The 22,671-nt window shown below is 42.6% G+C and overlaps 1 protein-coding gene across 1 annotated transcript; it reads left to right on the top strand.

Annotated features, from left to right (window-relative positions):
* The first annotated feature begins 7,843 nt into the window (after positions 1 to 7,843).
* LOC130198298 (solute carrier family 2, facilitated glucose transporter member 1-like) lies at positions 7,844 to 20,764 on the top strand. The gene is made up of 9 exons (XM_056421427.1): positions 7,844 to 7,939; positions 9,796 to 9,897; positions 10,423 to 10,580; positions 12,125 to 12,525; positions 16,343 to 16,530; positions 18,619 to 18,723; positions 18,876 to 18,974; positions 19,254 to 19,457; positions 20,150 to 20,764. Exons 1-9 carry the CDS (start codon positions 7,844 to 7,846, stop codon positions 20,474 to 20,476), a joined length of 1,680 nt encoding a protein of 559 aa, XP_056277402.1. The 3' UTR covers positions 20,477 to 20,764.
* Positions 20,765 to 22,671: the final 1,907 nt, after the last annotated feature.

Genomic DNA, 22,671 nt, shown 5'->3' with positions numbered 1-22,671 from the left:
GTGTGTCTGGCTGTGTGTGTGTGTGTGTGTGTGTGTGTGTGTGTGTGTGGCTGTGTGTGTGTGTGTGGCTGTGTGTAGTGTGGCTGTGTGTAGTGTGGCTGTGTGTAGTGTGGCTGTGTGTAGTGAGGCTGTGTGTGGCTGTGTGTAGTGAGGCTGTGTGTGGCTGTGTGTGTGTGTCTGGCTGTGTGTGTGTCTGTGTGTGTGTGTGGCTGTGTGTGTGTGTGTGTGTGGCTGTGTGTGTGTGGCTGTGTGTGTGTGTGTCTGTGTGTGTGTGTGTGTGTGTGTGTGTGTGTGTGTGTGTGTGTGTGTGTGTGTGTGTGTGGCTGTGTGTGTGGCTGTGTGTGTGTGTGTGTGTGTGTGTGTGTGTGTGTGTGTGTGTGGCTGTGTGTGTGGCTGTGTGTGTGTGGCTGTGTGTGTGTGTGTGTGTGTGTGTGGCTGTGTGTGTGTGTGTGTGTGTGGCTGTGTGTGTGTGGCTGTGTGTGTGTGTGTGGCTGTGTGTGTGGCTGTGTGTGTGTGTGGCTGTGTGTGTGTGTGTGTGTCTGTGTGTGTCTGTGTGTGTGTGTGTGTGTGTGGCTGTGTGTGTGTCTGTGTGTGTGTGTGTGTGGCTGTGTGTGTGTGGCTGTGTGTGTGTGTGTGGCTGTGTGTGTGGCTGTGTGTGTGTGTGTGGCTGTGTGTGTGTGGCTGTGTGTGTGTGTCTGGCTGTGTGTGTGTGTGTGTGTGTGTGGCTGTGTGTGTGTGTGTGTGTGTGTGTGGCTGTGTGTGTGTCTGGCTGTGTGTGTGTCTGTGTGTGTGTGGCTGTGTGTGTGTGTGTGGCTGTGTGTGTGTGGCTGTGTGTGTGTGTGTGTGTGTGTGGCTGTGTGTGGCTGTGTGTGTGTGGCTGTGTGTGTGTGTCTGGCTGTGTGTGTGTGGCTGTGTGTGTGTGGCTGTGTGTGTGTGTGTGTGTGTGTGGCTGTGTGTGTGTGGCTGTGTGTGTGTCTGGCTGTGTGTGTGTGTGGCTGTGTGTGTGTGGCTGTGTGTGTGGCTGTGTGTGTGTGTGTGTGGCTGTGTGTGTGTGTGGCTGTGTGTGTGTCTGGCTGTGTGTGTGTGGCTGTGTGTGTGGCTGTGTGTGTGTGTCTGGCTGTGTGTGTGTGGCTGTGTGTGTGTGTCTGGCTGTGTGTGTATGTGTTTCTCTCTCTCTAAATTACATCAAAAAGATAGTAGATGATGATCACAGCTGATATTTGAACAAACTGTAATTCAAAAGTGACAGTGTTATTGTTATGGGAGGTGAGTGTTGTGGAGGACCCAAACGCACGCAACACAGTAGCTTCAGAATTAAAGTGAGGATTTTATTGACCTGAATGCACAAATCCAAAAAACAAGAAACAAACTAATCTCATCCCGGGGAGAACTGGCTGTCTCACTCCGGCGTCGGGAGGGCAACTCCACCGAGCCTGTGCGCTGCTCCTGAACCAGGGGGGCTCTGGACTGGTTTTACCGGAACGACCTGACAGCGCGCCAGAGAAAGACATGGTCCCTATAACCACTGCTGGTGATTACCAGAAACTCATCACAGCTGGTCCAACGGAAGCGGGCGTGGCAGTGGGCGGAAACCGGGGGTGGATACTGTAGACAGACAACACCACACAGACAGAAGGGAAACGAGACAGGGAATCACACACAGGAGCAGACAGGAACCCGAACAGTTAGTGTGTGTCTCTTTGTTGTTGATTTGTTTCTTTGTTGTTACTTTGTTTCTTTTTTTGTTATTGTGTTTCTCATTGTTGTTATTGTGTGTATCTTTGTTGTTACTTTGTGTCTCTTTGTTGTTACATTGTTTGTTGTTACTTTTTTTCTTACTTTGTGTCTCTTTTTTGTTATTGTGTGTCTCGTTGTTGTCACTGTCTCTTTGTTGTTGTTTTGTATTCATGTTGTTATGTTTTCTTCTTAGTTGTGTTGACCCTGTCTGCCGTCGTGTGAACTTTCTTTGTAGTTTAGTTTATCTTTTTTAGTTTTGTTTGTCTCTTTGTTATTCTTCCTATTTGAAATAGTTTCATGATTGTTTGTACATTTCGTCTCTTAGATTTACGTGTTGCAAGTGAAGGCCTCTTGACACTTTGGGCCTGAGCTGCTCCTCCATACAGTCTCATGGTGTATATACACTACCGTTCAAAAGTTTGGGGTCATCCAGACAATTTTGTGTCTTCCATGAAAACTCACTTTTATTTATCAAATGAATTTAAAAATGAATAGAAAATATAGTCAAGACATTGACAATGTTAGAAATAATGATTAATATTTGAAGTATTAATTTTGTTCTTCAAGCTCAAAGGAAGGCCAGTTATAGCTTATATCACCAGCATAACTGTTTTCAGCTGTGCTAACATAATTGCACAAGGGTTTTCTAATCAGACATTAGTCTTCTAAGGCGATTAGCAAACACAATGTACCATTAGAACACTGGAGTGATCGTTGATGTAAAAGGGTCCCTATACACCTCTGGAGATATTTCATTAGAAACCAGACGTTTCCACCTAGAATAGTCATTTACCACATTAACAATGTATAGTGTGTATTTTTTATTGTTATCTTTATTGAAAAAACAGTGCTTTTCTTTGAAAAATAAAGACATTTCTAAGTGACCCCAAACTTTTGAACGGTAGTGTATATACATATATATATATATATATATAAATATATTTTTTTATACATATATATGAATATTATATAGATATTTTTTTATATATATTTATATATATATGTATATATTTATATATACATATATATATATACATATATATATGTATATATATACTGTAAATATATATTTTCTATGTGTTCATTCTGCATTTGTTTCCCTTCGTGACTCGTCCTCGCGGCTCGTGCTCCATATTGACGACCTCGTCAATACCTGGAAACGTTATCGAATAAATCCCCAAAATTAACAACAACAGCTCCATACATTGACCCTCCCTCCTGGTTTCAAGTGGAGTGGATTGTCCCGGCGCTGCCTGGATGTAGGTCACATGTAGTGTGTGTGAGTGTGTGTGTGTGTGTGTGTGTGTGCGTGTGTGTGTGTGTGTTAGCAATATGAATGCATGAGTGCCTTACCGCGGTTACTTTCCGCCTGTGTCAATATTAATTAGAAAAAGCCTCACCTCCGAGCTGTTGCCATGGGGCCGAAGGAAGGAGGAAGGAGGGAGGGAGGGAGGAGGGAGGAGGAGGGAGGAGGAGGGAGGAGGAGGGAGGAGGTAGCGACATGGACACTCGTGAGGAGAGGATAAAGAGAGCGGGAGAGCAGCAGGATAACAACATCTTGTTTACAGAAGATAAATTATGAGTCGGACGAGTCACAGACGATTCATGCAAACTCTTTTCAGGAGATTGAAATTATTTTCCAAGTTAGTCTGATTTTAATAATCTTAATACTCTTTATAATCGTAATCATTTTTAATGATTTTAATAATCGTAATAATTTTAAATCATCTTAATAATCTTAATACTCTTAATAATCGTAATCATTTTAAATGATCTTAATGATCTTAATAATCTTAATCATCGTAATCATTTTAATCATCTTCTATCTTAATCTTGAATCCCTGTCGATCTCTTCTTCATCGATACCTGTGACATCGAACTAGTTTAGATCTAAATAGTCAGATTGGTCTGAATTAACTATAATATATCATATAAATATCCTAATTAAAGAGGATTTGAGACATTTGAAGGAGGGACTCGTTCATCTTGACATGAATACATTCAAGATTCAAGATTCAAGATGTTTTATTTGTCACATACACACACAGGGTGTGCAGTGAAATGAAAGTGGCAATGCTCAGCAGGAATGTGCAAGGGCAACAAGTACACACTATTTACAAATAAAAAATAAAAACAACACAATATTTACAGTAAGTGTGTGTGTGTGTGTGTGTGTGTGTGTGCCTAAGAGGGGCAGTTGTGTGGGTCTATGTGGGGGTCCTGGTGAGGTCGGAGTTCACAGTCCTGATGGCCTGAGGAAAGAAACTCCGTCTCAGTCTCTCTGTTCTTGCAGCGTGACTACGGAGGCGCCTGCCTGACCGCAGCAGCTGAAACAGTCTGTTGTTGGGGTGGTGAGGATCCTTCATGATCCTGCCGGCTCTGGTTCTGCACCTCCTGGTGTACAAGTCCTGCAGGGTGGGGAGTGTAGTTCCAATAGTGCGTTCAGCCGAACGCACTACTCTCTGCAGAGCCTTCCTGTCCTGAGCGGAGCAGTTGCCAAACCAGGCAGTGATGCTTCCTGTCAGGACGCTCTCTACAGCTCCAGAGTAGAAGGACTGAAGGATCCTCTGGGAAACTTTAAATTTCCTCAGCTGCCTGAGGTGGTAGTGGCGCTGCCTTGCCTTTCTCACCAGAGTGTCTGTGTTTGTTGACCATGTCAGATCCTCGGTGATGTGGACTCCCAGGTATTTATACCCGCTCACCCTCTCCACAGTAGTCCCGTTAATCCCCAGTGGTGAGTACGTCCTCTGTTGTTGTACCCTCCTGAAGTCCACAATCAGCTCCTTAGTTTTGGTGACATTCATGATGAGGCTGTTGTCCTGGCACCAGAGTGACAGATCAGCAACTTCCTCCAGGTAGGCCTTCTCGTCGTTGTCGGAGATCAGGCCCACCACCACTGTGTCATCCGCAAACTTGATGATGGTGTGGAGCTGAACCTGGCCACACAGTCATGTGTGTACAGGGAGTACAGTAGGGGGCTGAGGACGCAACCCTGGGGGGATCCTGTGTTCAGGGTGAGGGGGTTGGAGGTGTGTCTGCCCACCCTGACCACCTGTGGCCTGGCGGTCAGGAAGTCCAGGATCCAAGCACACAGGGGTGTTCAGTCCCAGCTCAATCAGCTTGCCGGCCAGTCTGGAGGGACTATGGTGTTGAAAGCTGAACTATAATCAATGAACAGCAGTCTCACATAGCCCCCTCTGGCTGTCCAGATGAGAGAGTGTGGTGTGCAGTACCTGGGAGACAGCATCATCCGTGGATCTGTTTGGGCGATAAGCAAACTGCAGCGGGTCCATGGAGGAAGGGAGGAAGGCGCAGATGTAGTCCTTTATCAGCCTCTCAAAGCATTTCATGACCACCGAGGTGAGGGCCACCGTTCGGTAGTCATTCATACATGCTGGAGAAGCATTCTTGGGCACAGGGACAATAGTGGATCTCTTGAAGCAGGCGGGGACCACGGACTCAGCCAGGAGAGGTTGAATATTGTGGTGAACACTGGAGCTAGCTGGTTAGCACAGGTCTTCAGTACCGCCCAGATATGCCATCTGGACCTGCAGCTTTCCTGGTGTTCACCCTCAACAGAGCCCTCCTCACACTGTGCTCGGTCACAGAGAGTGTGTTCATCCCCAGCGGTAGAACTCACCGGCTACGCTAACGGTGTTGTTGTTAGCGGCGAGCTAGCTGTTGTTGCTAGCCTCAAACCGTGCATAAAATGAGTTCAGGTCGTCCGCTAGGGATGCGTCGGCACTCACCATTCGGGGTCTGCTCTGGTAGTTTGTGATAGTCCGTAGCCCCTGCCATAGGCGCCTGGTGTCGCGCTGCTCCATCTGTGATTCCACTCTGTCTCGGTACCTCCCTTTGGCGTCCTTCACCCCTCCTCAGTCCATAGACCGCTGCCTTGTACTCGCCATGTTGCCGGATACAAGACCGAGTTATAGGCAGCAATGCGGCGTTCACAGCTTCACGGATGGATCTATCAACCCACGGCTTTTGGTTAGGAAAGACCCTAACTTTTACCGTGGGGACGATGGTGTCCGCTAGCGTTGCTATGAGGCTCATTGCTACTTCCATAAACCGCTGACGTCACTGGAACTGGATTGGATCATGTCCCAGTCGACGACACGCAGAGCGCCTGTAGCTCAGCCTCTGATTGGTCAGACCACCGCACGTCCCTCGTCACTACCGCTTCCCCGCGATCCTTTGTTTATACTCCGAAGCAGAAAATGGCGGCATGGTCTGATTTGCAACGGAGGAGAGAGACAGCCTTGTAGCCTCTCTTGAATGGCGATAGCAGTGGTCCAACGTTCTTTCCTCTGGTAGCACACGTAATGTGCTGGTGAAAGTTCGGCATGACTTTTTAGGTTTGCCTATTAAAGTCCCCAGCCACCACCACAGCCGCGGGATACTTGTTCTGATGCCGACATAACACATCATGTAGGTCCGATAGTGCTACGCCGGTGTCCGCTTGTGGTGGAATGTGACGGCTGTGGTGATGACCGAGCTGAACTCCCGGGAAGGTAGAATGGACGGCATGAGATCGTCAGATGTTCCAGGTTCGGAGCAGGAACGAGAAAGAGTCTTAATGTTCTTGGGGTCGCACCACATGTTGTTAGTCATGAAGCAAACCTCCACCCTTAGATTTACCAGACTCTTCCGTTCTGTCTGCACGGAAAACAGAGAAGGACTCGGTTGGGCATATGACTCGATCCGCACCAGCGGGTCAGCCATGTTTCCGTCAGACAAAAGATGTTACAGTCTCTCATGTCCCGTTGGAATCTGATCCTTGCCCTAACATCATCCATCTTATTTTCCAGAGACTGGACGTTAGCAAGAAGGATGCTGGGCAGAGGTGGACGGTGGGCTTGAACTCTCAGTCTGTTCCGAATTCCGCTCCGTTTCCCTCGATGTTTTCGTCGTCTCCCCGTAGTAGCGGCTCCACTGCTGTTGTCGTGGTTCGCCAGACGATCTCTGCCGCCACGCTGGATCGATGGAAAGTGGACAAAACCCTTGTTTTGCAAAGTTTATGTCCAAAAGTGTGCTGCGGTCGTATGCTGTTAGTGCCGATGTGTTTGTGGCAAAGAAAATATTAAAAATAAACACAAAAACTAAAAGAGCGCACAATCTCCATGAGCTACCTCGGCGACTGGACACAGCAGCGCCATCTTGAATGATGTGTTCCCTCACAGATAATCAGATTATGTTCCTCCATCAGGAGCTGTTTGTGTTTCGTGTCACGTGAAAAGCAGCTCTCTGGTGTCCGCCCAGACGTCATGTGACCAAGTCCTCCGAGTCACGGTGACTGGACAGAAAGAACTATAGGAGTCAAGACGGCACAGAGCGGTGTGTGTGTGTGTGTGTGTGTGTGTGTGTGTGTGTGTGTGTGTGTGCGTGTGTGTACGTGTGTGTGTGTCACGTGACGCTCTCTATGGGCTCTTTACTTCCTGTCTGGTTTAATTAACTTAGCGATGATGACGATGATGACGATGATGATGATGGTGATAATGATGGTGATGATGATGATGGTGATGAAGATGATGATGGTGATGATGATGACGATAATGATGATGATGATGAAGATTTTTCAAAGTGACTACAAACTGTTAAAATTTAATTTAAAATTCACTACACGTTAAATAACTTAAATAAGTAAAATAAGTCATTGTTCATATCTGTAGTTTATATACTTTTTGTTGTTTTATTTTCTTAAAGCCACTCAGACGTGTTTAGACTGGTGTGTATCAAGCGTCAGTTAAAGGTGCAGTCGGCTCATTTTACTCCAAAGATACAAAGATTTACCAAAAAGTTGCGGCTCTAATTTGATTATTATCTTATTTATTTCATTATTATTTGTAATAAAAATGTTATTATGATTTTTCTATGAGTTTGTATCAATTAATTAACGAGAGAAAATTATAAACCTTTCAAAGACGAAAAAAATACTTTGTATTTTTAGCTTCTGAGATCCACAACAAGACAACAAACCACGGACAAATCAATAAAGATACGGTGATCGGGTTATTGATCGCTCCTAAATGCCCCCAGGTCCTCCGGAACGGACGACAACCAAGGGCAACTTTGATTAAAATAGTGACCGACAGCCCCTGTTACCATGGCGATGTCGTCTAAAGTGACCGACAGCCCTGTTACCATGGCGATGTCGTCTAAAGTGACCGACAGCCCTGTTACCATGGCGATGTCGTCTATAGTGACCGACAGCCCCCGTTACCATGGCGATGTCATCTCTAGTGACTGACAGCCCCGTTACCATGGCGATGTCATCTCTAGTGACTGACAGCTCGGTCTTTTCGTGAACTAACATGCCAGAGGTGAAAAATGGCGTTTACCTTCTCCACCTCATTCGTTTACTGACTGCTCATCATGATGAGCCGTGATGAGTCATGACTCATCATAATGAGTCATGACTCATCACGGCTCGCCGCTCGGTTCAGGGTTTCCTGAGATGTTTTTAGAAGATGATAAATAGGAAGTCTTGACGAGAGAGTCCTCGAAAGAAAATGTCACCTCCATCTCCTTCCTTTCTTCTTTGACCTTAAAATGTAGATAAATCATCCAGTCAGCAGTTTACAGTCACTCGTTAGAAAACCTTCAAATATCTCTCTCTCCCTCTCTCTCTCTCTCCCTCTCTCTCTCTCTCTCTCTCCCTCTGTCTCCCCTCTGATTGGTCCTCTGTGGCGACGCCCACGTGGCTTCACAGTGACTCCTGAGAGTTGCAGTCTCCTCTAATATTACCTGACCTCGCTCAGACTTTGTGGATTTAGATTAATTTATTACTTTTAATTACTATTAATTTATTACCTAAAATATATTAAATAAATTCATCATAAAAATATATAACTACAATATATATTTTAAGGTGAAAAATAGATGACAAATAAATGAAATATATATATATACAAAAGATGATTCATGAAAATGTGTTTATGTGCAATATGTAAATAAAATACTCTGAATTGAGCTCCGCAGCTTCATCTTTCTGCTCTCCTGACTCCTCTCTCCGCCCCTCTGATTGGTCCACTGTGGCCGACGCCCCTGGCTGTTCAGTGCCTCCTGAGAGGTGCAGTCTCCTCTAATATCACCTGACCCCCAAGGTCACGGGATCAGCTGAGGCCTCTCCGGGTGTCGTGTGACGGCCGCGCCGTCTGCCGAGTCAGCACGAGACCTTTGACCTTTGTTGACCTCCAGTCCACTTTTAGAAGTGCGGGAACAGAAAGTGAAGTTTGAGTGATGGCGTACCCACAGCGCCCGCCCTATTGCATGCTGGGATAGGATCCAGCTCTCTTCGTGACCTTGAACAGGAAGAGCTTAGAGAGAATAGAGGAATGTATTCAGTGTTCAGCATCCAGTGTGTGTGTGTGTGTGTTTTATTTATTGAACACCAGGTCAACAGAGTAAATAATAATAATAATAATAATAATAGATGCCGTAAAGATTCCCCACAGGATTAAGACAGTTATTGTTTTGCATTACAAGTGTTAAATTTAGATATGTAAATGAGGCAATATCTTAATAAATATATTTTTTTATTTCATACATTTCCAGATTATAAAGCTTAATTTTGGGTGACCCCATGTTCAAAATTCTTGTTTTTTTAAATAAATGTGTAAATGAGTCTCTGGATGCTGTGCACTAACCCCTCTGCATAGAGCTTCATCATATAGAGTTTTATTAATACATGTTGAAGACTCTCCAGGTGAATAGGGTCAAAACATGACCTCATAGGTATGAAATGTGATGTTTAAATATGCAAATGAGGCGTTATGGAATGTAACTTTTGGTGAATTTAGGAGAAATCTACAGACGAAAACACACAAAGTCATAAACTAGATGTGTGTTCTGGATATTTTCTGTCCCCGAGTCTGAAGGGAGACGTTGACATGAAAACGAGCCAAGTGAAATGATTTATATGATGTTGTTGTTTTATTGCATCTGTATCCGTGACACGGGGACTGCAACTCTCATTATGAGCTCAGATTTCATTATCTCTCTCTCTCTCTGTTTCCCTCCTCTTCCTCCCTCTTCCTCTTCCTCTGCCCTCCCCAGGAGAAGCAGGTCACCGGGTACCTCCTGTTCTCGCTCTGCACCGCCGTCATCGGCTCGCTGCAGTTCGGCTACAACACCGGAGTCATCAACGCCCCCGAGCAGGTGGGGGGATGAATACTGTATACTGATACAGTATATTAATACAGTATACTAATACAGTCAATAATACAGTATACTAATACAGTCAATAATACAGTATATTAATACAGTATACTAATATTAATCCAGTATATTAATATTAATACAGCCTTTTAATTCAGTACCTCAGAGCCTCCACACCTGGATATGAATGATTTAGATTTAATCTGGATTATTAGAGTGGAAACAGATTAAAGATTAAAGACATTCCCTAATGCAATACTACACCTTACAATACTACTACTACTACTACGACTACTACTAGTAGTCGTAGTAAGTAGTAGCCTACTAGTAGTAGTAATATATTACTACTACTATATTACTACTACTACTACTAGTAGTAGTAGTAGTAATACTGCTGACAATACTTCTGCTTCTACTTACACTTCTTGTACTTCTACAAAGTAACTGTTTCCCATTCAGTCTTCATGCTAAGCTAAACTAAGCTAACTAGCATCTTTGAACACATCTCTCCGTTCATTGGTCCAGAAACTGCGATCTTTCTTCAACGACACCTGGGTGGAGCGCCACGGGACCCCATCAGCCCGGGTGTGCACCATCGTGTGGAGCGTCTCCGTCGCCATCTTCAGCGTGGGCGGCATGGTGGGCAGCTTCAGCGTGGGCGTCATGGCCAACCGCTTCGGCAGGTACGGGTTAAGACACGCCTCCTCGGGGCTTTATGGGAAGTATTCCATGTCTTCATCAGGTACGAATGTACTTACACTAGTACTTCTACTGCTGCCAATACTTCAACTTACAGTACTACATCTCCTCCTTACGATACGACTACTTACAATAGCACTTCTACTTCTTACGATGCTACTACTTACAATAGTACTTCTACTTCTTACGATGCTACTACTTACAATAGTACTTCTACTTCTTACGATGCTACTACTTACAATAGTACTTCTACTTCTTACGATGCTACTACTTACAATAGTACTTCTACTTCTTACGATACTACTACTTACAGTACTACATCTACTCTTTACGAAACGACTACTTACAATAGTACTTCTACTACTTACAATAGCACTTCTACTTCTTACGATGCTACTACTTACAATAGTACTTCTACTTCTTACGATGCTACCACTTACAACAGTACTTCTACTCACGATGCCACCACCACAATGGTACTTCTACTTCTACGACACCACCACTTACAATGGTACTTCACTTCGATGCCACCACTTACAACAGTACTTCTACTCACAACACTACTACACCACAATAGCACTTCTACTTCACGATGCCACTTACAATGGTACTTCTACTTCACGACACTACCACTTACAATAGCACTTCTACTTCCACGATGCCACCACACAACAGCACTTCCACTTTACGACACCACCACTTACAACAGTACTACTTCCACGACACTACCACTCACAACAGTACTTCTACTTCTTACGATGCTACTACTTACAATAGTACTTCTACTTCTTACGATACTACTACTTACAATAGTACTTCTACTTCTTACGATGCTACTACTTACAATAGTACTTCTACTTCTTACGATGCTACTACTTACAATAGTACTTCTACTTCTTACGATGCTACTACTTACAATAGTACTTCTACTTCTTTCGATGCTACTTCTTACAATAGTACTTCTACTTCTTACAATACTACTACTTACAATCGTACTTCTACTGCATACGATAGCCTACTACATCTTAGAATAGTATTTCTATTACTGCACTACTACTACTTACATACTTGGAAGGAATACTTAATGTATATACTTCTCTACAATTAGCTTAGCTTAGCATAAAGACTGAAAACAGGCCTAAAAAGTAGCCTCAGTTCTAGACACAGTCAGGATCTTCATAGCTTTAAGCTAATCACTTCTACTGAAGGTACCAATGCTGATACACACAATACTACTACAACTGATGATACTTATACTCATACTGACAATACTACTCATACTGACGATACTCCTACTTCTATTGACAATACTACTACTGACGATACTTCTATTGACAATACTACTACTACTACTACTACTACTACTACTGAAGGTACCAATGCTTCTATTGACAATACTATTTCTACTGACGATACTCCTACTCATACTGACGGTACTCCTACTTCTATTGACAATACTTCCTCCTCCAGAGGAGACTCCTGCCTCTCCTGACCTCCTGAACCGCCTCCTCCTCCTCCTCCTCCTCAGGCGCCGCTCCATGTTCCTGGTGAACTTCCTGGCTGTGATCGGGGGCCTCCTCATGGGCTTCTCCACCCTCTGCTCCTCCCACGAGATGCTGATCGCCGGCCGCCTGGTCATCGGCCTGTTCTGCGGCCTCTTCACGGGCCTGACCCCATGTACGTGGGCGGTGTCGCCCACGCCCCTGCGCGGCGCCTTCGGCACGCTGCACCAGCTGGGCGTGGTGGTGGGCATCCTGATCGCGCAGGTGTTCGGCCTGGAGTCCCTGCTGGGCTCGGCCCGGCTGTGGCCCCTGCTGCTGGCCCTCACCGTGGCCCCCGCCCTGCTGCAGTGCGTCCTGCTGCCCTTCTGCCCCGAGAGCCCCCGCTACCTGCTCATCAACCTGCAGCAGGAGGAGGAGGCGCGCAAAGGTACTGGGGAGGTACTTCTGTGTACTAGTACACGTGTTTATGTCTACAATAATACTTCTACTGACAATAATACTACTACTGACAATAATACTACTACTGAAGATACCAATACTTCTACTGACTACTACTACTACTGACAATACTACTACTACTACTAACAATACTACTACTACTGACAATACTACTACTACTATTGACAATACTACTACTACTGACAATACTACTACTACTATTGACAATACTACTACTACTGACAATACTACTACTACTGACAATACTACGACTACTGACAATAATACTACTACTGAAGATACCAATACTTCTATTGACAATACTACTACATTACATTACATTACATTACATGTCATTTAGCAGACGCTTTTATCCAAAGCGACTTACAATAAGTGCATTTCAACCTAGAGTACAAACTAAGAACAACAAGAATACAGGAAGTAACATTTCCTCAACATAGTCGAACTACAAAAGTACCATAAGTAAGTGCTATCTAAGTGCCACTGAAGTGCTAATCTGTGTTTTAATCCAGATATAGTCGGAAAAGGTGTGTTTTCAGTCTCCGACGGAAGATGTAGAGACTTTCTGCTGTCCTGATGTCAGTGGGGAGCTCGTTCCACCACTGAGGAGCCAGGACAGCAAACAGTCTGGATTTCGAGTGATTAGCTCGAGGCCTCAAGTCGACAAGACGATTGGCTGTTGCCGAGCGGAGCGAACGTGCGGGGTGCGGTGTGACCATATCCCGGATGTAGACGGGCCCGATCCGTCTGAAACGCGGCACGCCAGGACCAGTGTTTTGAAGCGGATGCGAGCAGCCACGGTAACCAGTGGAGAGAGCGGAGGAGCGGAGTGGTGTGGGTGAATTTCGGGAGGCTGAAGACCAGTCGAGCTGCTGCATTCTGGATGAGCTGCAGGGTCGGATGGCCTTAGCAGGTAGACCAGCCAGGAGGGAGTTGCAGTAGTCGAGCGTGAAATGACCAGAGCCTGGATCAGAACCCGCGCCTTCTGAGTAAGAAGAGGACGTATTCTCCTGATGTTGTGCAGCATGTACCTACAGGGCAGCGTCGTCGCAGCGATGTTGGCCGTCAGGGAGAGTTGACTGTCGAGTGTCACCCCGAGGTTCCTGGCAGTCCGGTAGGGGCCAACACAGAGCTGTTGAAGGTGATAGTCAGGTCGTGGGTGGGGAGCCTTTCCCTGGAAGGAATAGTAGCTCAGTCTTGTCAGGGTTGATCTTCAGGTGGTGAGCAGACATCCACTGAGAGATGTCAGTCAGACAGGCAGAGATTCGTGCCGCCACCCGTGTTTCGGACGGTGGAAACGAGAAGATCAGTTGGGTGTCATCAGCATAGCTATGGTAGGAGAAGCCATGCGAACGAATGACAGAGCCGAGAGAATTTGTGTACAGAGAGAAGAGGAGGGACCCAGGACGGAGCCTTGAGGAACCCCAGTAGTGAGAGGACAAGGATCAGACACAGATCCTCTCCAAGTTACCCGTAGGTGCGGTCTTTAAGGTAGGAAGAAAGAGCGAGTGCAGTGCCTGAGATCCCCAGGTCCTGAAGAGAAGAGATCAGGATCTGGTGGTTCACGGTGTCAAATGCTGCAGAAAGGTCGAGAAGGATAAGGACAGAGAGAGAGAGGCTGCTCTAGCAGTGTGAAGCTGCTCAGAGACAGCAAGGAGGGCCGTCTCTGTCGAGTGGCCGGCCTTGAATCCAGACTGGTGAGGGTCAAGAAGGTTGTTACTGTGGAGATAGGAGGACACTTGGCTCAAGATAGCTCGCTCCAGAGTTTTGGAGAGAAAAGGAAGAAGAGAGACCGGTCTGTAGTTGCTGACTTCAGACGGGTCGAGCGTGGGTTTCTTCAGGAGAGGGTTGACTCGCCTCCTTCAGAGAGTTAGGGAAACAGCCAGTTGAGAGGGAGCTGTTAATAAGATGGGTGAGGAAGGTCAGAAGGTCAGGAGCAATAGCCTGGAGAATGGGAGACGGGACGGGGTCAAGGCGCAGGTGGTCGGTCGGGCGGAGGTCACCAAGCTAAGAACTTGATTGGGAGACAAGGGGGTGAAAGAGGAAAGAGAGGGGGATGAAGAAGTTAGTGTTGGTGAGGTGATAGAAGATGGATTTGTAAAGGAGGAGCGTATGTCGTCTATCTTGTTTGTAAAGTAGTCGACAAAGTGGCTCGGCAAAAGGGTGGAAGGAGGAGGGGTACTACTACTGACAATACTACTACTACTGACAATAATACTACTACTGACGATACTAATACTACTACTGAAGATACCAATACTTCTATTGACAATACTACTACTACTGACAATACTACTACTACTGACAATAATACTGCTCCTGAAGATACCAATACTTCTATTGACAATACTACTACTCCTGACAATACTACTATTACTGACAATAATACTACTACTGACAATAATACTACTACTGACGATACTAATAATACTACTGACAATACTACTACTACTGACAATAATACTACTACTGACAATACCACTTCTACTGAAGGTACCAATACTTCTACTGACAATACTACTTCTACTGACAATACTACTACTACTGAAGGTACCAGTGATATTGACAATACTAATACTACTGACAATACTACTTCTAAAGACAATAATACTACGACTGACGATACTAATACTACTACTGACAATACTACTACTACTACTGAAGGTACCAGTGATATTGACAATACTAATACTACTGACAATACTACTTCTAAAGACAATAATACTACTACTGACAATACCACTTCTACTAACAATACTACTGCTAATGAAGGTACCAATACTACTACTGTCAATACTAATACTACTACTGAAGGTACCAGTGATATTGACAATACTACTGCTAATGAAGGTACCAATACCTTTACTGACAATCCTACGTCTACTGGAGGTACTTCTACATCTATTGTACAACACTATACTTCCTTTACTACCTGTAACCCTGACTCTGGTGGTTCTGCTTGGACCCTGAACCCACTGGTGATGAACTGCTGAGTGTGTGAGAGACAGAGAAGAAGGGAGGAAGGAATGGAGGGAGAGTAATTGAGAGGAAGAAAGGAGGGTAATGAAGAAGAAGAGAAGGGCAGAGGGGATGAAAGGGATATAAATTGCAAGAGGAGGATGAAGGGTAAAGAAAGCAGAGTCTGGATCACCGTGCTTCAAGGAGTCCTTGAGGGCAGAAGGTTTTGGCGTCTGTTCATCGCGCTGCAGCTTCGGGCTGACTCACTTCCTCCGTCACGTCTCTCGTCCGCCAGACGAGAAATGTGGTGTTTCCCCCTTTGTGAAGAAGAAGAATCCGATCCGAGCTCTTTTGTTGTCACTGCGGAGTTCGGCAAAAGTCAGTAAACTGAACGAGTATTCTGAACGTTAAAGCCAAGTTAGTGTTTTGTTCGTAAGGAAAAGAGCCGATCCTGATCGAAGGACGTCCATCCACGCCCTCGGGTCGGATTCGTGGGGTTGGAGGCGGTCTGTCCCCCGCGTTGTCTTCTCTTGTACTACCACTAGAGGCCACTAGAGGTCACTAGAGGTCACTAGAGCTTGGGATTTTCCAAAATCTAATAGTTTTAAAGTGGGATTTTTTTGGTGGAGAGCTGCAAAATTTTGAATCACATGGTGGTCAATTTCAAACAACTATGGGCCGATGAGGACGCTCCCACGTGACGGCTTTAACGGCTCCACGCAGTATTTTAATATTTTAACATTTGACAGATATTCCCATGAATTGAACCCGGATGGCGTGTTCACGACAAGTCGTATTTTCAATGTGCCGTACCGTTCCGCCCACAGCGCTGGTGCGTCTGCGCGGCACCGAGAACGTGAGCAAGGACCTGCGGGAGATGAAGGAGGAGAGCGCCAAGATGGCGCTGGAGAGGAAGGTGACCATCCTGGAGCTCTTCCGCTCGCCGGCCTATCGGCAGCCGCTCCTCATCGCCGTGATGCTGCAGCTCTCACAGCAGCTGTCGGGGATCAACGCCGTGAGCCATACACACAAATACACACCCAACAACTACACACCAACAAATACACACCAACAAATACACAACAACAAATACACACCCAACAACTACACACCCAACAAATACACACCAACAAATACACACCAACAAATACACACCCAACAAATACATAATTTAACACTAACAATACACACCTAACAATACACACCTAACAACATAATTTAATAAATATTAATACAATATACCCAACAAATACACACAGCAAATAAATATATGACAATACCAATATAACACTAAACAAATACACACTAATAAATGCACATTATAATAATTAAATAAATATGCACCTAATAAATACATTAATTTAATAAATACGCACCTAATAAAATAAACCTAATAACTACACACCAACAACTGCATAATTTACCCAACAAATACATTAATTTAATAAATACACACCCAACAACTACACACCCAACAAATACACACCCAACACCAAACAAATACACACCCAACAAATACACACCTAACAAACACACACCCAACAAATACACACCCAACAAATACACACCCAACACCAAACAAATACACACCCAACAAATACACACCTAACAAACACACACTCACCAAATACACACCCAACAAATACACACCCAACAAATACACACCTAACAAATACACACTTAACACACCCAACAAATACAATTTAATAAATACACATTAATAACAACCCAACAAATACACATAATACACCTAACAAATACACACCAATAAATACACCTAATAAATACACATAACACCCAACAAATACACACCCAACAAATACACACCCAACAAATACACACCTAACAAATACACACCCAACAAATACACACCCAACAAATACACACCCCAACAAATACACACCTAACAAATACACACCTAACAAATACATACCCAACAAATACACACCCCGCTACTCACCACACACACAACTTACAGTGAGAACGTCGATCTCACCTGTCAGGCAGCGGTGGAAAGTTATATGCTTTATACTTGCTATTAGGGTAGGATAGAACTTTAACATAGGACATTTAATCAAAACATGTCACATTAAGTTAGAAGTAAATGCAACAGGGACCACTAAAGATAAATGTTGCATGTTTATAATGAACAATCCTAGTTTTTTTCATTTATTTTACACTTTTTATTGTGTATTTGTGTGTAATATACTTTGTCCAACCGGGTCACAGAGGAAGCAAATGTCATATAAATATATAATAAATAAATCTCCCAAAAATATTCATATATAAATGTAAAAAAATATTTCAATTTAAAAGAAAATATTAAAAAATTAATATATATATACAGGACTGTCTCAGAAAATTAGAATATTGTGATAAAGTTCTTTATTTTCTGTAATGCAATTAAAAAAACAAAAATGTCATGCATTCTGGATTCATTACAAATCAACTGAAATATTGCAAGCCTTTATTTTTTTATATTGCTGATTATGGCTTACAGTTTAAGAAAACTCTAAAATCCTATCTATCTCAAAATTTTAATATTTCCTCAGACCAAGTAAAAAAGATTTATAACAGCTGAGTGTTTGTCAAGGCTCAGGAAACCCTTGCAGGTGTTTCGAGTTAATTAGACAATTCAAGTGATTTGTTTAATACCCTACTAGTATACTTTTTCATGATATTCTAATATTTAGAGATAGGATATTTGAGTTTTCTTAAGCTGTAAGCCATAATCAGCAATAAATCAGAATAAAAGGCTTGCAATATTTCAGTTGATTTGTAATGAATCCAGAATGCATGACATTTTTGTTTTTTTAATTGCATTACAGAAAATAAAGAACTTCATCACAATATTCTAATTTTCTGAGACAGTCCTGTATATAAATAAAAATAATAAATGCACATTTACAAATATTATATATAAAAGAAATGTAATATCTAAAAAGTAAATGAAATAAATTTGAATAAATAAATAAAATAAATAAAATAAATAAAATAAATAAAATGAATTAAATGAATTAAATAAATTAAATAATTATAGTGTATTTGAATTTAGTGACAACATGTGCCTTTCTCCTCCATGATCTCCGTGGCCCCTCCTCAGGTGTTCTACTACTCGACCGGCATCTTCAAGTCGGCCGGTGTGAAGCAGCCCATCTACGCCACCATCGGCGCCGGCGTCGTCAACACCGTCTTCACCATCGTTTCCGTGAGTGACACCGCTCGTCTTATTCTGTGTGTCGACAATGATGAAGAAGATCAGTGTGGACAAAAAAACATTTATTTTTACAATCAACTTGAAAAAGACATCTTTGACCTCTTAACATAAGAATAAGCATCTGTTTGGTGTCCGTCCTGCAGCTCTTCCTGGTGGAGAAGGCGGGACGAAGGACCCTGCACCTCGTGGGATTGGGCGGAATGGCCATCAGCGCTCTGCTCATGACCATCTCCCTCCTGCTGGTGAGTTCAGGGACCTTTAGAGAAAGGAGTTCTGTTGTGTTGCACGGATATAGTTCCAGTTACGTGGCTTTTTTTGCTCACCAGATATACTTGTTTCTGGCGCCCTCTGGTGGTTGTAGACGTGTACTTCAGGGTGTACTAATACATAAAGTAAAGGGTCACTTAGACGTTCCAATTAAACTACTGATTAGTGCAGCTTTAAACAAAGTAGTACGTCCAGCAAGATGCCTGATGCTCCTCCTCCTCCTACTCCTCCTCTCCCTCTCTCCATCTGAGCAGAAAGACATCCCCGTGATGAGCTACATGGCCATCGTGGCCGTCATGATGTTCGTGGCCATGTTTGAGATGGGCCCCGGCCCCATCCCGTGGTTCATCGTGGCCGAGCTCTTCTCCCAGGGGCCGCGGCCCGCCGCCATGGCGGTGGCCGGCTGCTGCAACTGGACGGCCAACTTCCTGGTTGGAATGAGCTTCCCCAAACTGGAGGTGAGTCCTGGTTTGGGCTTCCTTTGGATTTATGTTCTTCTTGTGAAATGATGTTGTGTTTAGATATATATGTTTATATATATATATATATATATATATATATATATAAATAAATACATATATATATATAAATATATATATAGGTATTCCTTCCAAAAATGTTGTGTTTTTATATGTATATATATATATATGTCTGTGTGTCTATCTATCTATTTGTCTTTATATATATATATAAATATATATTTCTATATATATATATTAATATATGTATACATTTATATATATTTATATATATTTAATATAAATGATATATAATATCTATTTATATATACATATATATATATATGTATATATGATATAAATATGATATATAATATATGTATATATTCATTTATAATATATATATAGAGATTTATAGAAATCCATATAGATATGTATATGTATTAATATTTATATATATATAAATATATATATGTATATATTCTATAAAATGTATATATATATATTTATCTATACAGTGTATATATATACATTTATATATATATATATATATATATATATATAAGTCAGACGTATATTGATATAAATATGTAGATATTTTTTTTTAACATCATACTTGTGATAACTGTGAACATGTCAAAGTATTTCTGTAAACCTCTGCCTCCCCTCTCTCCTCGTCTCCCCACCTTCAGGAGTGGTGCGGGCCTTGGGTCTTCCTCATCTTCATGGCCTTCCTCATCTTCTTCTTCATCTTCACCTTCCTCAAAGTGCCCGAGACGAGGGGCAAGACCTTCGACGAGATCGCCCGCAGCTTCGGCGGCGACGGCGCCGGCCGGCCCGCCGCCTCCTCGTCCATCGAGGCCCCTCCGGCCAGCGCCAGCACCGCCACCACGCTCACCGCCTCCGAGGTGAAGGAGAAGCTCCCCCTGGTAGCGGCGGCGGCTCCGCCTCCAGCCTCTGAGACCACGCCCCTCGAGGAAAAAGTCAAATCCACTGCGAATGACAGTGTAGAGCTGTAGATGGACTTTTAATAGGGTGGAGGGGGTTTTAAAAAGCAGGAAGAAGAAACACAGATTTCAATATAAACTATTTAACTGTATAATACTTCTATACCGGGAACCATGGCATCATCAGCGTAGGCTTTGACCTTTAAAAGGTCACGCTTCTCCTCTAGATTCTGATTCATCTTCCTGCTTTTGAAGCTCTCGCTGTACACCAACACATGTGACCTACTGTACATTCCTAGGATTTAAACGTGTGTTTCCAGACAGGCGTCATGGTGCAGGCTGGAGGTCCACTGAGTAGAGGACGATCACGTCGTAGTTTTCATCTCGTGATAGTTGATTATCTGCTTATTCTTGATGTGTTTATATACATATAAATACATATATAAATATATATATGTTCATAAATATATTTATAGATGTATAAATGTATATATAAATTTATATATATACATAAAAATATATAATAATGTTATATGTATATAAATGTTATATATATGTATATTTATGTGTATATATACATATTATTTAATTATATATATATATATACTGTATATTTATATTAAGAAATGTTATCTATATATATGTTATATAAATATATACATATATAAGTATATAACAATATATATATATTTATATATAAATGGTATTTAAAAAATACATATATTTTTATTTATGTATATATATATATATATATATATATGTTATATTTATTTATATATATTCTTGATGTTTGTCTATTTCTTAAGTGTTCTCACATCATAGGTCTAAGAAAGGAAATTGATCCTCAGCTGTTGCCGATGATCTTTTCATTGATGCCAAAGTACTGAACTCTCAAAATGTGTTTTTCCTCTGGTGGTTAACTTCAGGGTGAGGAGCGAGCAGCAGACCCGGGCGTCAGGTTTATTTACTGTACTTTAGTTTTGGTGCTTAATGCATGAAACCCACAAGTTCCTCCAAAGTTACGTAGAGCAACGCCGCCTCAGGCTTCTCCTTTTATTGTTATCATCGCCGATGATGTTCAGTTCTGCATTCATTCGATTGTGGGCTTTTTAAATGTTTTTTTTTTTTAAAGAAGAAATTAACCCGTCATTGGAATAGGCCATATATATATAGAAATATTTATATATATATATATATATTTATATATATGTATATATATATATATATAAATATTTATATATACGTCGTCAAGCTGCGGACTAATGTATGCATCGAAGTGTTTTAACCACGTAGATTAGTATTAGGGTAACGTGCAATAAACACATTTTATTTTGTCCACGAAAAGTATATTATTACCATGGAAAATATAGATTTTTTCTATAAAAGTATAAAATTATAACGCACTCGCATTGTGAAGAGAAAAGCTTCAGCTGCTTAGAGTAGAGGAGTCTAGAGTAGAAGAGTTTATAGGAGAGGAGTCTAGAGGAGAGGAGTCTAGAGGAGAGGAGTCTAGAGGAGAGGAGTCAAGAGGAGAGGTGTCTAGAGGAGAGGAGTCTAGAGGAGAGGAGTCTAGAGGAGAGGAGTCTAGAGGAGAGGAGTCTAGAGGAGAGGAGTCTAGAGGAGAGGAGTCAAGAGTAGGGATGGGTAGCGTTTGGGTTTTTCCCGATACCGGTGCTAAACCGGTACTTTTAAAACGATACCGGTGCCTAAACGGTGCCTGAACCGATAGTTGTTTTTTTAAACGCACAATGAGGGGAAGCGGGTCAGGACTATAACTACATTATATAAGGCATTGATGGATGACAAAAGCACAACAGGGTATATAAAAGAAAAATGGGAAAGAGAATTTGGCATGGAAATACCTGAAGACGAATGGGATAAGATGTGGGAAAAACATAAGACAACAACCTGTTCACGAGCCTGGAGAGAGTTTTCTTGGAAAAATCTGATACGGTTCTTTATCACACCCAAAATATCAAATAACTATTCTGAAACAAGAAAGTCATGTTGGAGGAACTGTGGGTCATCTGATGCTAACCATGCACATATATTCTGGAATTGTCACAAAATAACAGAGTTTTGGGAAATGGTCCATAGGATAACACAAGAGATTCTGAGATACGAATTTCCTCTGAAACATGAGCTGATGTATCTGTATATTTACTCAGAGAATATTGTGCATGATGGGGATTCGTATCTATTCAAGATACTCATGGTTGCAGGTAAAAAGGTAATTACAAGGAAATGGGGGACTGAGGACTGACCCA

The sequence above is a fragment of the Pseudoliparis swirei genome, chromosome 1, assembly GCF_029220125.1.
Source record: "Pseudoliparis swirei isolate HS2019 ecotype Mariana Trench chromosome 1, NWPU_hadal_v1, whole genome shotgun sequence".
NCBI classification, from domain to species: Eukaryota; Metazoa; Chordata; class Actinopteri; order Perciformes; family Liparidae; genus Pseudoliparis; species Pseudoliparis swirei.
The sequence above is the reverse complement of the archived record's forward strand: the minus strand, read 5'-3'. Positions and strand labels throughout refer to the sequence as shown.